Source organism: Pleurodeles waltl, chromosome 9, assembly GCF_031143425.1.
Source record: "Pleurodeles waltl isolate 20211129_DDA chromosome 9, aPleWal1.hap1.20221129, whole genome shotgun sequence".
Classification (NCBI taxonomy): Eukaryota; Metazoa; Chordata; class Amphibia; order Caudata; family Salamandridae; genus Pleurodeles; species Pleurodeles waltl.
Window position 1 is genome coordinate 244,689,665 of NC_090448.1, and position 17,779 is coordinate 244,707,443.

General features: G+C 42.6%; 1 protein-coding gene across 1 annotated transcript in view; it reads right to left on the bottom strand.

Annotated features, from left to right (window-relative positions):
• Positions 1-11,149: 11,149 nt before the first annotated feature.
• Positions 11,150-17,779, bottom strand: part of SYN2 (synapsin II) — a 1,016,740-nt gene continuing 1,010,110 nt past the window's right edge. The window contains exon 13 of the mRNA XM_069206656.1: positions 11,150-16,850. Coding sequence (XP_069062757.1) covers positions 16,715-16,850 — 136 coding nt within the window. The 3' untranslated portion in view covers positions 11,150-16,714. The remainder of the gene's footprint in view (positions 16,851-17,779) is intronic.

Consider the following 17,779-nt stretch of genomic DNA (forward strand, 5'->3'; position numbering starts at 1 on the left):
GGTCACAGTATACATTGAACCACCCACTCAAATAGCTCTGTAAAACATGTCTCACGCCTGCTATGGCGGCCTATAGTGTTGTTTTAAACTGCCATAATAACTTGGCAAAAGAAACCTTTTAACAGATATAAATCCATGTTAGAAATGGGGTCTTTGGTTGGCAGTCAGGTTACCCCGTGTCCAAGCAAGGACCTTCACTCTAGTCAGGGTAAAGGAGAATCACCCTCAGTTAACCCCAGCTCACCCCCTTGGTAGCTTGGCAAGAGCAGGCAGGCTTAACTTCAGAAGCAATGTGTAAAGTATTTGTACCAACACACACAGTAATTCAGTGAAAACCCTACAAAATGACAACACATGTTTAGAAGAATAGAGAATATTTATCTAAACAAAACAAGACCAAAACAACAAAAATCCAACATACACAAGTCAATTTATGAACTTTCAAAGAATAAGAGTCTTAAATCCTTTAGAAAATGGTGAGAATGTTGTTAGCGTACAAAAGTACCTGGGTAGCGTCAAAATAACACTGCACAGGCGAGTGTGTGTCGAAAAAGACCAGCGATGTGCCAATTTCTCACTTACAAGCAAGCTTGTGCATCATTCCTCCTCTGGTCGGGTGAGCGTGCATCATTTCTTCTCTCCTGCGAGAGAGCGATGCATCAATCTGGACAGGCACCTCGGGTCCGGGCAGGCTTTGTGTTGTTTTTCCGCAGCCAGCGATGAAGCGTTGAAAATCCAGTCACAGGCTATCACAAAACCATGCTGCATGGGGTTTGCGTAGTTATCAGCCTCCGTTAGCGGGTGTTGTGTGTCGTTTCTCCAGCCGTGTTGTGTTGATCTTCCAGCCCGATGCAGGTGGAGCATTGATTTCAGCTGCAAAGCCGGCAGCACATTGTTTATCAGCCGCATCAAGGAGGTGCGTCGAAAATTTCCCCGCAAGGCGGTCTGTGCTTGAATTTTCAGTCTTTGTCTGCCAGCTTCACTTTTCAAGGGCCAAGGAACTGGATAGGGCACTCCTTGGCAGGGCAGGAGTCTCAGCAGAGAGTCCAGGTGCTGGCAGGGGAAGTCTTTGATGGCCCTGAGACTTTAACAACAGGAGGCAAGCTGAGTTCAAGCCCTTGGAGATTCTTCACAAGCAGGAATCCACAACAAAGTCTAGTCTGTGTCTAGTCTGTGTCCCCTTCCACAGGCAGAAGCAGCAACTGCAGGATAGCTCCACAAAGCACAGTCACAGGCAGTCCAGCACTTCTCCTCAGCTCTTCAGCTCTTCTCCTTGGCAGATGTTCCTCTTGATTCCAGAAGTTATCTAATTTTCAGGTGTTTTGGGTGCTCTTCTTATACCCCTTTCTGCCTTTGAAGTACATCTACTTCAAAGGAAAGTCTCTCTTGTTTGTGAGATCCTGCCTTGCCCAGGCCAGGCCCCAAACACACACCAAGGGGGCATGAGACTGCATTGTGTGAGGGCAATCACAGCCCTTTCAGATGTGAGTGACCGGTCTTCTCCTCCTTCCTAGCACAGGTGGCTCATCAGGACATGCAGAACTTAAAGGTAGCCCCCATGTTAACCTATGAGAAAGATAAGCCTTGCAGCAGTGAAAAATGAGTTTGGCAGTATTTCACTGTCAGAAACACCTTAGTATATGTCCTTCCTTAAACATACACTGCACCCAGCCCATGGGGCTACCTGGGGCCTACCTTAGGGGTGTCTTACATGTAAGAAAAGGGAAGGTTTAGGCCTTGCAAGTGGGTACACTTGCCAAGTCAAATCAGCAGTTCAAACTGCACTCACAGACACTGCAGTGGCAGGTCTGAGACATGTTTTCAAAGCTACTAATGTGGCGGGCACAACCAGTGCTGCAGGCCCACTAGTAGCATTTGATTTACAGGGCCTGGGCACCTCTAGTGCACTGTACTAGGGACTTACTAGTAAATCAAATATGCCAATCATGGGAAGCCAATTACACATACATTTTACATAGGAGCAATTGCACTTTAGCACTGGATAGCAGTGACAAAGTGTCCAGAGTGACAAATACAGCAAAAACGGAGTCCAGCACACATCAACAACCTGGAAAACAGAGGCAAACAGTTAGGGGAGACCACGCCAAGAATGCCAAGTCTAACAATCCTCTTTTCCAATACTAATAAGTCACCCCTAAGGTAGGCACTAAAGGTTCATGGGGTAGGGTGCATGATATTTAAAAAGTGTGATGTGTGGGTTTAGGTTTCTTAAGTTTTAAAGGTCCTGGCAGTGAAAAAACTCCTAAAGTCTTTTTTTAACTCCTGTAAGGCTCTGGTATCCAAAGACTAGCACCAGATTACCTTATTACACTTATTAAGGGATAACTCCAATTTGGGACCAGGGAGAAAAATTATGTTTCCTCTCAAATTAATTTTAATATAATACCCTCTTTAATGGTAAAGTCGAATTTTAAGTTACCATTCTGAAAATGCCACTTCTGGAAAGTTGGAAGTTTCTTTTTTGCCCTAAAGCAACTGCACCTTTCTGCCAGCGTCATGGGTCACATGACCATGAATGGCTCTCTAGTTGAGGGATGTGTATTTTATCTAGACTTTGTGGCAAAAGAGGGCTATGTGTGAGGGGACAGGGTGTAGGGGCAGACTGGGGCACTCTGTACAGTACCTTATCTGCTATTACAACCGCTACTACAATGAACACTGATAAACTAGACATTTAGATATGGCTGATTATTGACAGAATGGCTGGGGAGGAGTTGTGCTCTGCTCTGGTTACACTTCAAAGGGACCTGCCTGCAGCACACACAATCAAAGCTGACACCAAAGCTCCCCTTGACTTTGTCACCATAGACAGTATGAAGCCAGGGCTCAGAGAAAGAACTGACCTGGGAGTAGACCAGGGAATTCCTCACACAAAGATTGGGATGAGGTGTAAATGTGGCACCTTCGGAACCTCTCATCAGAACACTCTGGGACCTGTGGAAAATTCAGAGGAATGACTGCCCTGCTTCCCAAGGAAGGAAGATTTTACTTGCTTGGGTTGACCATAGGCTTCACAGAGGTAAATATAAGGGTCAGTTGACTGACCTCCTGTTTGAGCTACAGAACACAGCAGGCTTAAGAGGCCTCCTTGCAACTGCCCAGCAGACCAGCAGCAACTAGACCAGACTGAGCCTTGCTGCTGGCATCTACTGGAGTGAGTCCTAATCCACAGGAGGTGCCCCTGGACCCTTGGCTGGCATCGGATTGTTCTCGTATTGAACAAACGTTGAAGCTGTAGCAGTCTCGGCTTCTTGTGACTGCAAAGTGACCTCTTTGCATCAGGTATCAACCACTCGCGATGACTGACTTCTGTTTGTTAGACAGCATGCTCCACTTTCGGACTTTTCTTCACCACAGAATAACGAAGAAGAAAGGAGTCCTTCCGTCAGAGCCCATAAACAGCATGAGTCCACCTATCAAAAGCAGTTTAGAAGGGATGTGTTCTAGTCCATGGCATTCTGGCGTAATTCTTAGCTTAATAAACACATTTTTTCGTACAATTCAACTGTCTCACCAAAATAGTGCAAGTCTTCATGATTGGAAAGCACATTGTTTGTAAAGACTGTGACAAGGAAGAAGATGATATGAAGTCTTTTAAAGATTCTAAAGAGCTCAACAAGTCACGTATCTTCACTATTATCTAAGTTTAATACCCATTTGATATGTTTGCAGTGTTCACTTCCAGATAATTACATTTTGAAATATTTGTCCTAAGTGCAGTGATCATTCATATGCTGATGCTTTCACTAGGAGTGGCGTATCTTAAAAACAGCACGAGATCTGTATATGAAATAAAGGGGAGAAACTTCATATTTAGGTTTGACTCAATGGCATTTGAACCGATTACATTTAACTGAGTGTCGCTTTAGCCATTCATGAAAAATGATTGCATAGATTATACATGAAGGCAACAGGGAGTTGGTATGTAGAATTAATTGCTTTGCCGTTGATTGGGAGAGAGAGCTTCACAAGTATTATTACTCAGGAATGGAGTGTCTTTCTCACACGCTAATGCAGTTTGTCTTGTTTCCATTGGTGACCGAACAGTGCTGTTAAAAACAAACAGGTACAATTCTGAGCCCCTTGTGCAAGGGTGGAGCAAACCTGCCAATCATATCTATGAGGCCAAGCAAAGCCACTGTGTTTGGCTTTGAATGGCCTGGCCTCATAAATATGGAGCAAAGCAAGCCAACGCAAATTGCTGCATTGCCTTACTCAGTGCAAGGGAGGCGTTCCATGGGCACTGCAGTGGGTGTTCCCACTCAACACCCATGTATTTTGACGCACCCCAGATTTACAAGGACTTGTAAACCTGGTGATGCGCCAAAATCGTATGACTCCCATGGGAGGTGTAATGAGGAGAAATAGTTTTCATACCTTCTTGTTTTTTTCTCTTTCTATGTGTGCTCGATTATGCAGGGGATTGTTTTTGTTCAGGAAGCTGCCCCTCCAGCACAAGCACAATCCTGCATGCAATGCAGACACCTTCACACTATGGTGCAAGGGTGCCTTTCTTGGCGCTCGGCAACCCATTGTTCACCAGCAGAGGAGGAAAAGACAGAAATGTTCCATATGCTATAGGCATGGCACATTCCTGCCATTCCCTTTTGACATAGGGCAGCGCACCAAGGTGTCTTGCTGCCCTGCACCAAAAGCCCATAAATATGGACCAGAGTGTTTTTTGTACAGAGAGTACTTTACGTGACTTTTGTGCTAATAATTTTGTGGTGGTTATTGATTCCCGACTGATATTTTCATAATTTTCTGCACAATGTTTAGTGTGTACTGATGTTAACATCATCATTTTTGGTGCAGTGTTCTGTGTGTTACATCCATTTCTGTATTACAATGATTTATTGCACCGGAGCAAATGTCAACAAGAAACAGATGCACATATTTGAGCTTAACAGGAAATCAAAAAGAACTTGTATAGCAGTTACTATTCTTGTTGCCAAATGGCAACATGGATTAAGTAGTGTGGAAGCAGGGCAGTAAAAAATAGCATAATAAACACATAATAAACAACATGTTTAGCGCAGCAAAATAATTCAAATGTGTGGCTTTTTTTTTCATCTTGTTATAATAAAGCAGGCATTACATTTGTTTGAAAGAAAGAATATGAAAACAAGCAATAGCTCGCTGCACATAGGGATGGCACCAAGTTTGTGGTCCTACTTTTTTATTTAACAAAACAGTTTAACCTGAGAGTTGTAGTGTTGGTTACTTCATTTAACCAAAGCATTTGGAAACAATGATTTGCAAAGTGATTGCCCAGGGTTGGACGTCGGGAATTTGGTGCAGATGGAGCAATCTGGCAAACCTGTGTGCGTCAAACGACTGAATGGTGGTTTAGCATATTTGTGAATATAGCAAAGAGGCTAAGGATGAAAAAAGCATGTAGAGGAAACTGCATTGTCACCAATAGGTGACAGTTTAAAAGAATGCAATAACTGAAAGGGCATGGATGCTGAAGTGTTCCTCACGCCGTTTAAGTGATTTCTCCAAGGGGAGGCTAAAGATTAATTTGGTGTTGACACAATCGTTTCTTTTGCTTCTAATTGGATTTTATCTGCAAACAATGTAAAGATTGGGAGAGATGAATCCTACATCAGTTGATCCACTCGTCTACTTTTTATTCGTTCACTCCCTTACCCCCGGATGGTGCCTTCATGTATGCTTTCTAAGAGCATCATTGTTGTTTTGGACTGTATAGGTGTTTCTCAGTTTACTGCAGTTGTGTGTCAGTCTATGTATTAGCCTGTGTACATGGGTACCTGGCTTTGGCATCTCTCTAATAGTCTACATTTATAACTTTGTCAGGCCCTGGTTCCCCAAACAGTACCTCTTCCATCCCTGGTGTGCTCCTCTGACCCTCTCTTGTTCCCTTCGTTCCACTCCAATTTTCTTTTCCGGCTTCCTACATGCCTACACAACCACAACAAATGCCTATTATTGACTTCTCATTCTTTTTAGTGCTGATCACTCATTTGCTAGACACCATCCTTATTCTCTCTCTCTTTCTTTTGTTTAGATTCATCTTTCACATTTAGTGCATTATGGTGGTATTAGGGCACATTAAGTGCTACCCAAGTAATCATATTTTCATAACCATTGTCTCTTGGCCTCTCTGTAGATGGCTGCAAGACTATGAGAATGGGTGCTTATGTGAGCAACTTTGTTTACTGCTCTGCATTCAAGGGTGGGTGTATGTGGTTTGGTCTCTAGGTAAGTTGATCTACATATTTGGATGCATGCATCATCTGTGTCATTGATGTTGTTTGTCTGAGCGCATGGATTGTACAACGTAAAACGTATTAGCTTTGTCAGAGCTTGTTAAGTGTTGATGACAATAATGTTATGTTAAGCGTGCTTGTAAAGTGCACACCTAAACCGGGAGGGTATCCTGCCACTGATGAGATGAGGGGTTGCTTTCCGCCCTGAGTCCTTTGTGAAGAAGCACATTTTCATTTTTTTTCTGAATTGTAGGTATGAGCAGGTGGCTCTAATATGAAGGTTGAATGCTTCCAGTCTCTAGGAGCCAGGCACGAGAAGGCATGGCTGCTGGCTTTTCAGTTGTGGGAGACAGTGGTGAGCAGGAGGTTTACAGAGTGGAGGTGTCTGGGAAGTGAGTGGAAACTGATATGAGTTGTTCAGGTAGCTAGGGCCTAAATTAAGTAATGCTTTGCATGTGTGAATAATTTGAACTGGGCACATTTGTGTATAGGGAGCCAGTGAAGGTTTCTGAGGTCTTGGAAGATGTGGGTGAGTGGAGCAAGATTCAGTCTGAGTCTAACTGTTACATGCTGAATGGTCTGCAGTGCTTGGGAGTTGGGTGGAGATTCCAACATAGAGTATGTTTCCGTAGTCTAGCCTGCTGATGATGAGTGCTTGGATAATTTTGGAGGCTATCAATCAGAAGCCAGCAGAAGATATTCTTGAGGGTGTGGATGCTGGAAGCTGGAGTAAGTAACTGAGATGACTAGGCTGGCCATCAAACGTTTGTTGTCAACCACGATTCCCAGGTTCCTGGGCTGGCCAGAAGGGGTGGAATGGGTCCAAGTTCTGACGGCCACCTGGCTGAGGACCATAGAGTTGAGTCTTTCTTGAAGAGTGCGAACTCCATCCTGTCTGAGTGGAGTTTGAGGCAATTGGCCCTCATCCAAAGGCCGACTTTTAACATATATTTCATTAACTTTGCTTGGGTGTTACCGGTATCCTTGGAGAGAAATAGGATGATTGGCATGTCGTAGCTGTATGAGATGATGTTGATTCTGAAGGTTCTTCACAAGATGTTGGAGATTTCATTGCTGTGATTAGGTCCAAAGCTTGATTGGGATGGGTCAGGAGGTAGTTGTTATCCATGTGGTTAGCTAGTCTCTTGTTGCTCAGTTTCTTCAGGACAATCGCTGGATATGGATGCAATGAGATGGGTCTGAAGATGACTTGAGACAATGAGTCTGCAGTGGGTTTCTTCAGTAATGAAAAGACAGTGGCATGTTTCTAGGGGTCCAGGAAGGTAGCTGGGGTTAGGGAGTCATTGAAGATTTGGGTAACTGCACTGCACATAGGCTGGAGTCTGCTTGCAAAGGAGTGTGTGGCAAGGATCCTATGGGGCATCTGGAGGGGATGAAGGTGCGACGACAGGTCAGGATGGTTCCTGGAAAGCTGTTTTTATCTCATGGAAGGGCAGCTGGGGTGGAAGGATTCAATCGGGGTGCAAAGTTGTCATACATAGTGCTTAATTAATTGCAGAGGAAAATTGTGAGCTGAAAGTAGAGATCCTGTCAGGCGCAATGGTGCAGGAGTTGGTGGTGGGTGTACTGAATTCCTTTACGATGGAGAAGAGTTTGCTTGCACTGTGTGTGGTTATCCATTCATTTTGTTAGGGATGAGTACTTGGTGGCTATCAACTGTTGATGGCATTGTCAGAGAACTGATTTGTAGGTTTCTTTGTCACAGTTGCAGTGTGTGAGTGTCCATTGACACTCGGACCGTATTTATAGGCCTCTAGTGCCACAGGAGCGTTATGTTTTGTGACGCTCCTGTGGCGCTAAGCACTGCGTCACATTTACAATGTGCCATTAAGTTAAATGGCAGAAATTATTGTTTATGTGCGGGAAGGTGTCCCTTCCCACACATAAACAATCATTTAAAAATGACGCTTTGGCAAAGTGCCAAAGCGCCATTAGTGATTGTTAATGTGCAGGAAGGGACACCTTCCCGCACATAAACAATCACATCCCTAAACGCAGACATCCTTGCACGATGGTGCAAGGATGCCTGCATTGGCGTTGGCAGCTAAATGTAGCACCAGCACAGAGGGAAACACAGGGGTGCACCATATTCACTTAAGTATGATGCAACCCTGTGTTTCTAAAGTGACGCAGTGCGGCACAGGCAATTTTGGCGCAGCACCACGCTGCACCACTTTTACTTAAATCTGGCCCTCGGTGCATTGAGGGCTTTCACTGTATCATTGGACCAGGTAGCTTGTGACATGGTCCAATTTGCGGTCTTGGTTTTGAGAGATGCCAGGGTATCTGCGCAAGTGGTGATCGAGAGACTGAAGTTGCCAAAGGAGCGGGTACAGTTGCCTTGGTGGGGGGAGAGCGGGTGCAGTTGTTTATGCAGTTCTGTAGACCATGTTTCTTGGGATATATTGTTCTATTTGCAGCAGGTGGTCTTCGGAGGGAAGTTCTTTGATGTTTGTTGACATGAAGCATGAAGTGAATGGTGACCCCAGGTGAGCAGGGTGGCATTTTCGACTAAGATATTGTTGATAATGTTGGGGCCTAGCTGACGGCCGGTGATGTGGATTTAGTCTTTCACTCATTGTGACAGTTTGAAAGTGTTCAGGCTGTCTAGGAGGTTGGTGGTTTTCAGGTCATTGAGGTCCTCAAGGTGGACATTCAAGTGGTCGAGTAGGATGGAGTTGATTACAAGTTGGTTGATGATGTTTGCAATAGAGTTTCCAAACTCAATTCTTGGTCCAGGTGGTCGCTACAGCATGTCTACTCCTGGGGTAGTGGTGTTGAAGATGTTTATTCTGAATATCAGGTGTTCTAGTTTGTCACCAGTGCGAACTTTGGTCAGGGTGCAATGGGTGTGTTCCTTGTAAGATAACTGCCGTTCCTCCTCTGTGTTACTGGGCCTATCCTGTCTGGTGATGGTATATCACAGGAGTGAACATTGCTATATTAGGGGCTTATGTGAGTTTGAGCCAGGTCTCTAAATAAGAGTATGTCCAGGTAGAGATTGTAAAGAAGGTCCCAGATTTTGAAAGAATGGTTAGTGAGAAAGTGTGAGCCTAGTCAGATGCAGGTCACTGAGGTTTGTTGTGGTACTATCTGTATTGCTGGGAGCGGTATTGCAAGTGCAGTGACAGGGTAGTGAGGTTTGCGGAGAAGCTGCAGTTGGAACAAGAGAAAACTACTTCAGTGTTATAAAGTGGCTGAGCAGCAATACAGGGAGACATGTCTTGGACTATGCTGGTGTGGCATAGGACCAAAGGCCCTGGTACTGGTGGTGGTCAGGAGCAGATGGACACTGACAGGATTGCCTTTGGCATGCCTTCAGTGTGCGAGCAGTGGGCCCTCAGCGCACATCAGCTGAACGTCTGCACTGCAGCTTCCATTAAGAAGGTGTGTGAGGGTGAGGAGAACCTGGAGATGATGGTTGGGCCTGGGTGATGCCCGGGTTAGTGGCAGGAGACTCACAGGAAGTGTTGGTGAAAAAAAGAAGGTGAGATTGCAGCACAAAATAGGCAACAAGGCAGGAAAGTAGAAAATGAAAGCCAGACCAGGCAAAAGTGGCAAATAAACACCAGAAAAGTGGCAAAGTGGAGCAAACAAAGTGAAGGAAAGCAGAAAAAGTGGTAACAATTGAGGTGTGAGAGAAAGAGAGAGAGTGAAAGCTGACAGAGTGAGAAGAGCGAGGCAAAGGAGCAAATAAGTGATAAAATGCACATAGAAAAAGAAAGAAAAAGTGGCAAAAAGAGAGACAGAAAGGTGTGATAGAAAGAGAGCAAGTGAAAAGTGGACAGAGTGAGGCTGAACTCCAAGACATGCATCAGCAGAGACGGGGGCCTAATTGAGGCAATCAGGTAAGTCAGTCAGGCAGGGTCAGACAACATCTTCTCAACAGCCGGTCAGCGGTGCAGCCTCCATTAAGAAGGGGTGGGAAGAGAAGGAGAACCTGGGGGCGGTGGGCAGATGTGAGTGATGTTAGGAGAGATACAGGAGGTGGTTACATGAAGGAGGAGCAGGTGAGAGACCAACAGGGCAGGAAGCAGCACCTGAAAGTCAAAGAAGGCAAAAGAAGCAAAGAAACACGAAGGAAAAGAGGCAAAATGGAGGAAACAAAAGCAGAAACATGTTACAAAGAGAGGCAAGGAAGAGGCCACAAGTGTAGGGGAGAAAGACAGTGCAAAGGCAGACAATGTAAGAACAGTGGGGCAGTGTGAGAGGAAAAGGGCTCAACAGCACAGAGAAAAAGAAAGAACAAGCATTTGCAATGCAATGGATCTTGTGTTTGCTCGAGTTAGAGCTATTAGCGTTGTAAATTCCTAGGTGGACTTTTCTTGCCACATAAATTGAAAATGAAAAAGTAAAACACTAGACATAAGCAATCAGATTCAAACTGCCATGGCCGCCATAAGCATGAGAACCAAGGAGAGGGACAAAAAGAAAAAGCAGTTCGCTCGCATTCAAACTTATTGGCAAAAGTGCAATTATCCACATAACAGGGGCGATTGTGAAGGCGGTAACAGAAGTGCTCCAAGGAAGGACAAACGTAAAGCATTTACCAATGTCATCAAAGGATTTTTGAAAGGCAAGCCCATGAACGATTGAAAGTGATGGGTACAAGGGGGCATGGTTTAAAGCCCACATAGGTAGCAACAATCGGAAAAGCAGCACTTGTGCGCTGCTATGCCCGGCCTAAAAAGTGTCAGAAAACGAGGCCAAGCATTGTGAGCGAAAGAGAGCAAGTAAAAGCCAGCAGGGTGAGGCTGGGATCAGGACCAGTAGTAGCAGAGTAGTGGTGTCCAAGCAACACCTTCTGAATCAAAAGTGGGGACATCAGGAATTACAAAGAAAATGAAGCCTAAGACTCACCAATATTACAGATGGGGATGTACATATTTATTGATGCTAAATTATTGTTTTGATGCTAAATTATTGTTTTGATGTGTTTTAAATAAACCCCTGAAACAAAAAAGATACAGCCTGTTGATTGTGCGCCTAACACTTTCCTATTTGCACCTACCTCTGCTACGTTTTGTCTTTTTTCAGCACTTTTAATCCAATTGGTGTAGTATTTTGCTACACACATTACGCGTTGACATTTCAAGAGCTGCCCATCATTGTGTTAAGCCACTGTTTCATCAGTATTGCATGTTAAGGGCCTTTATATCCTGAAGTCATTTTTAGGCTCTTAGTAGAACATGGGTAGAGTAGAATTTTCATGTGGATTTCTGGTCTGCCTAATCACAACTGACTCAGTGTTAATACACCCAGTTTTCCAGGAAAGCAGAAGTCATATTATCTTTTCACATTCATTTGCCTTCCTAATTATTCGAATGACACATGATTCCTTAATACATTCAGATTATTCTGCTACACATGTAACATCAATACCACTGCTGTTGGCCATACCCTCAAACCTCACAGATGAGCCTTTATGATTTACCTAGTTTAGTATTGATAATCATTGTTAATAGGCCTGTTACATGTTCTGCAAAGAAAAATGGAGACAAAAAAACATGTTCACGCAGACAGTCATTGAGGTCCCATTTTGATACTTAAGCTGGGGTGTATGAATAACAATAATAGGAAAGAAAAAGTATTAACAGAACATGATGAATTATCTAAAGCTATATAGAAAGCAATTTGGTAGGAGATTGCTCTTAGTCAAGAACATGCACTTGGTATTTATTAGCGGAGGGTCCAAAAACATACATTTGGCAATAAAAGGCCATGCATATCACTTACAGAATAACAGAAGACCAAATTTTAGAAGTCGTCAAAAACAGACACGTTTCATCGATACATGAGAAAATACAATAGTTTCTGACAATGAATTTACGAAGGGTGACATTGTTTTACATGGATTAAGTGCACAAAGGTACAGAGAATGGTGGAAGTTCAGACACAAGCAAGATTGTCAAAAGTTAAGGCCGAGTTTTGGTTTAATTATCTGACAGGTAATATTGAAGAGCATGGAAACCACGTATTGTGCTACTTCCTTGCCTTGAAAACAAATTTCATTGTCTCATCTTCTGAAAGGGTGGGGACTATGGCTATCATCCACTGTGTCTCTAAATTACCCGGCTCTAAAGGAAGGTGTGCGACAACATAATTGTGCCACTTATCTGCCTTTCAGCAAAGTGCTGACCATGATCAACTGGAATTGTGTCAAGTGCCTAGTATCCGATATTACATGGGCTATCACCGTCCTTCCTTGTTTCATTTCACGTCTTCCCAATAGAGAAATGTCAGTTGTCCCACTTAACTGTGCTACTTCCGAGTCGTCTGATAATGTAGGAGCTGTCTCCGATTTAATTTATGTTACTTCCCAGCCTTCAGACATAGTGGGACCATGTCCCTCTTCAATGTGTCACTTTCCTGCCTCCCGAAACAGTTATGACCATGGTCTCCCTTAATGGTGTGACTTCCGCGTGGTACAAATTAAGGAGTGATGAAGGCCACACTTCTCTGTTTCCTTTCCCCACATAAAAGGTATAGTACCACTTGCCGTCCACCATAGTAGGGACCTTGGGCACTTTTCAATGCCTCACTATCTTTCCTTCTAATAAAGTAACGACCCTGGCCTTCAAGCATTGTGCCACCTTCCTGCCCTTCTATGGAGTATGGACCATGACTACTCTTCAGTGTTTCACCTCCGCTATAATACCGACAAGATCAGGGCTTTGTTTATTTCTTCCTGATCCACTCTTCATACACAATGGAGGCTAAGGACATCTTCCATAGAAACAGAGAACATGCCTACAATTCAAAGTCACTGCCAAACTGTCAAATGTAAGAAACACCCAAAGTGTACTCATTGTGTCACGTCTGAAGATTAATGCACAATGAAGAATCTTTTGCTATATAACAATCTAACTCGCAGGCAAAGCACAAAAGGCCATGGTGCATGTGGGGCATTTTCCCCATATTGATTTTTCCTTTATGCATTACTGATTTGCGGAACTTATACTGCCATTGTCTGTCCAGTATTAAAGTTTTCTTTCATCATTAAAACGTCTGCTAGTCAATAGATGAAGTAATAAATAAGTCGGAGAAAGTACTGGAGTGTTCAGGTTGAAATATCCATGAAAATGAAATTAGAATTTTGAAGAATTATAAAGGAGGTTTTAAACATGAATTAAAAAATATTCATAATTAATTGCTGTTGTGGTCGTCTTTTGACATTAATTAACTCTATGTTTAAATACTCAGTTGATTGATTTTATTGTTGTAATCCATGCCATGTATTCGCCAGTCACGCCAAATGTTTCGTTATAGTCAAGCAGAGGAATGTACCACCTATATTTTGATGGAAAATAAACAACTTAGAAGCTTTCTATCAGTGTTATGTTACAAAGCTGTTTGACAGTGATTTGCATTTCTTGGTCAGTGAAAGCTGCATTTCACTGTACTGCATTCAATGTAAAGATACATCAGTATCAGTGAGAGAAAGTGTATTTTTTGCCTTTTCTTGTCCAGAGTTGAGACAATATGTGTCCATATCGGTCCAAAATCCTTATAATTGAGGACATACCGAGGTTATTCTTCATCAGGACAACGTCTGAGACAATTACAGAGGCAACTTTCTATCTAATAATATTGAAGAAGCCAGCAAATTTAGAAAACACATGTTTTTCACTATTGTAAATAATCACTGGCACAGTCCACTCACTTGAGGAGAATGCCATCATTGTTTCACTGTACATATCACCCTTGTATATATTTGCCACACCTGTATTTGTGTTCTTTTTATACCTGTGCCAAAAATTAAACTATTGCATCCACATCAATTGCAATGTTGGTTTTAATGATCTAGAATTACATTAAATATGTGGTGTATCCACAAGTTAGAGTTTGATTTGCTCTGGCATATTTTCAGAGATGGCATTTACTTTGGCACCGCTCCTATCACAAAAGAAAAAAGAAAGATCTTTATTTAATAATTCCCCCCTTGACTAACGATGAACTCGCTATTCAGAAAAAAAGCTTCAGATTTTAAACCAGATGTCGAGGGACTTTAAAAATGCAGTTTCTTAATAGTGGATTACGACTTATGGAGGGGTCCACTGTATAGTAATTTACAATAAATTGCACTTTATTTCTCCTAGAAATCTTAGAGATAAGAGGACAAAGATGTAAACCATTGCTGTCTCTTCAATATTTCCATTAGGTTTCTAAACACATGAAAACCATTACCAATTGAGGAACTGTGTTAATATTCCTTTTGGCTATGCCATAGTCAGAACAAATAATGGCAATCACCCAGAGGGCTAGTAGTAAGATTGAAGTGCAATTTCCCCAAATTACATATTTAACATTGTAATGCTCAGGTGGAATGTCAAGCTGCATGCCTTCTGGGGAGAATTTATAAGTAGAAACAAATAAACACCCCAAAAATCACAATTTCTTCTTGTCCTAAGGTTCTTTGAAAACTAAACGGTGGAAGATAAAATTGGCTCTCCCATCAGGCACTAAGGCCCTCATTACAAGTGTTGCAGTCTTACGGTCACCACTCTTGCGGTCGGGGTCTGGACTGCTGCGGATGTAGCAGTCCGACCGCCACATAACAACCCTGGAAGTCTGACGGCCAGGGAACCGCCAGGATCTTGGATCCAGGCGGTCTGGCAGTGGCGGAGATCCTAATACACCAGGGCAGCAGGCGTATTAGCGGACCTCATTCTCCGCCAACCTTTCCATAGCAGTAACACCGCCATGACAACGCTGGCAGAGGACAGGTGCAGGGGGGCCCCTGCACTGCCCATGAGCTTGGCATGGGCAGGTCAGGACCCCCCTGCCCAGCACCCTCGCAATGTTCACTGTCTGACTTACAGGCGAGGGTCCTGGTGCATATAGGCTACACCATTGCAACCAATTACAAACTGGAGACAATGCTGTTGCCTGTTTCCTGCTAGGCCAGTGGGAGGAAACATAGGTTTCTGCCTGCCGACCTAGCGGGAAACTCTTAATGACTGTGGAGGGGGGGTGGCTGCGTAGGTGACAGCCACACTGTCAGGAGTTTGGCGGACAGAGTTTTCCATTCACCAAACTATTAATGAGGCCCTAGGTGTGAGCATCCTCAATATTGGAACACAGGCACTTGAGGTTCATGATTCCTGGATTTATTTAAATTTTGCTGCTGATGTTAGACTAATAACGTCCACTATGGATCTCTTATTTTCTTTTATGGAATAATTTTTTTCCAAGCTATTTTTTTTTCTCCCTGCAGGGTAGCCTAAGAATTGACAAGACCATTGTTGGCCTTCCCAGAATGATTGATTAACATTGCACATCAGTCATGAATATACAGTCCTTTGAGGTACTGCAATACTATTGTTCCTCCATGCAGCAGTGTAGTGCGAAATAATGGGGCCCTAACGCAGCATTTGGTGAGGGCAATACATATATTATTTGTCCTTGGGCTGAACGAGGCACCTTTAAAGGGCTTGGGACCACTAAAAAGGGCTGCCTTCCCACACGGCAGGGGCTTCAGGGGCCTATGTTGATTCCCTGCCTAAATATAACTTTTACAATGTAGCTATAGCTTGTTGCAGGTTTGGAGTCCGAATATGCTTACTTTGGTCTTATATGTCATTAGTGAGCCATTGTCTGTATGTCTTTCTCAGACTATCTTTCATTGCAAAAGTATTTAGAGCGTAGGAATGTTTGAATTTATTCTATTTCATGTTGTCCATGGACATGTGTGATTCACGTCATAAGGAAGCTAAATAAAATATAAAATAGATAATTTCAGGATGCATTTGGTGAACATTTTCTTCCTAAAATTTTTTATAAGTACTATAATGTATTTTCAACACTTGTAATGTATTGAAAAGGGTGAAATGCTTAAGGAAGGTGGTGTTTTCTTGCTGAGCAGTGCATCATTGAATCTGCTCAAAACAGACTGGAAGGTACTGTGCTAACAAATACCGAAAATCAAGGACTTACTATGTTCAGCGTGAGAACTATTTTGAAAGGCATAAGTGTAGGGACTGGAAGAATGCCATTAGTTTAGATTAACACATTTTTAAAACTAAATATAACATTGGAATGCAATCACAATTATTAAAGAAAGCAGGGAAACATCATCAATATTTTTTACCACAAATATTTACAAAGAAATGTAGAGGACACACCTTAAGGCCACAATTTCACAGTCAGACCCGCCCCTTCCCTTTCTACCATCCAACCCACCTTGTCTCCCACACCCGGCCTCCCTGCCCTCGCCTACCAAGCTGAAGATGCCGAAGTGATGGCAGTGCTACCCTCTTTATCCTGAGTAACCAGATGTTTTACCATGACAGAGTCCTTATCAGCAGTACTATATTGCTTCTCAACAAAGCAGCACAAAACGAATGGTTACAAAAGGGCCACAGGACATGAAATAAACACTGGTTTCTTATTCTACTATGTGTTGTGTTAAGAGCAGATCTAGCTGATAGTCTTAAAACCTAGTCTGAAAAGAGGCTGGCAAATGATTTTCTCAAATTTCGGATTGTTTCAGCCTTGCTATCATCTTCGTTCACGCTTGAGCGGAAAAAGGAGGAGTCGCCAAATCCAAAGGCATTTGTCAGGGATTGAGATTTGCTGCAAGACAAAGAACAGAAAAAACCCAGTCAAATTAGAACTATGTTTCATATTCCCCTTCATAAAGACTGATAAAAAAGCTAAAAGAACTCTATACATCATAAATAACTTTTTCAGTCTCTACTCTGCTGAAACAAGCTATCTTCTGACATATTTTGTGGCCTTCAATAGATTTCACAACAAATCACAAATGACTGAGTTAGGAATGTCAGTGTACCTGCATCAGACTGCCTGGTCTACATCTCACATTAGATACGGTGTCACTGTCTAGAACATCAAAGTCAAGGACCATCACACAATAGGAACTCACATAATAAACATGCCATCTCTACCACCAAAATGTGATTGTTGGACGCTCTTGAAGGCAAACCTAATACCTTATGAGATTTACCTCAATTCTGATTTGAGAGATTTCTAAGTAAAGAGCCATGAAATAGCAGAGATGCATGAAACACATTTATCAGCCTATCATGCAGATTGGCTTATTTATTGATTAGTGCGATTGTGTTTATAACAGATTAAGAAATCATCATTACCATTAGAACATAAAAATGTAATAACAAATTCAGAGGAAGAGCTCTCACTAATTTCTGATGGTACTCAATTTAGCTCAGCAATCTCCAGTAGTGAAACATCATAGATAACATATTAGAAAAGTAGTTTAATGTTCTATTGACAGTTTCTTCTTTCAAACCAGGGACTTTGGCATTTGATACCATTAAAAAATATGTAACTATTTTCATAAGTGCATTCATCTTTTATGGAGTGCTAAGAGAAAATATTGTTCATCTACTACATTGTAAGTATTGTAAATTGATTTTTTTGCTATTCTGCTGCTTACTTACTACCTGGATATCTTCAAAGCACTGGACAAAAGTGCTAGATTGTGGTATATTACATAGAACAAGGATATGTTTTTAGACGTAATG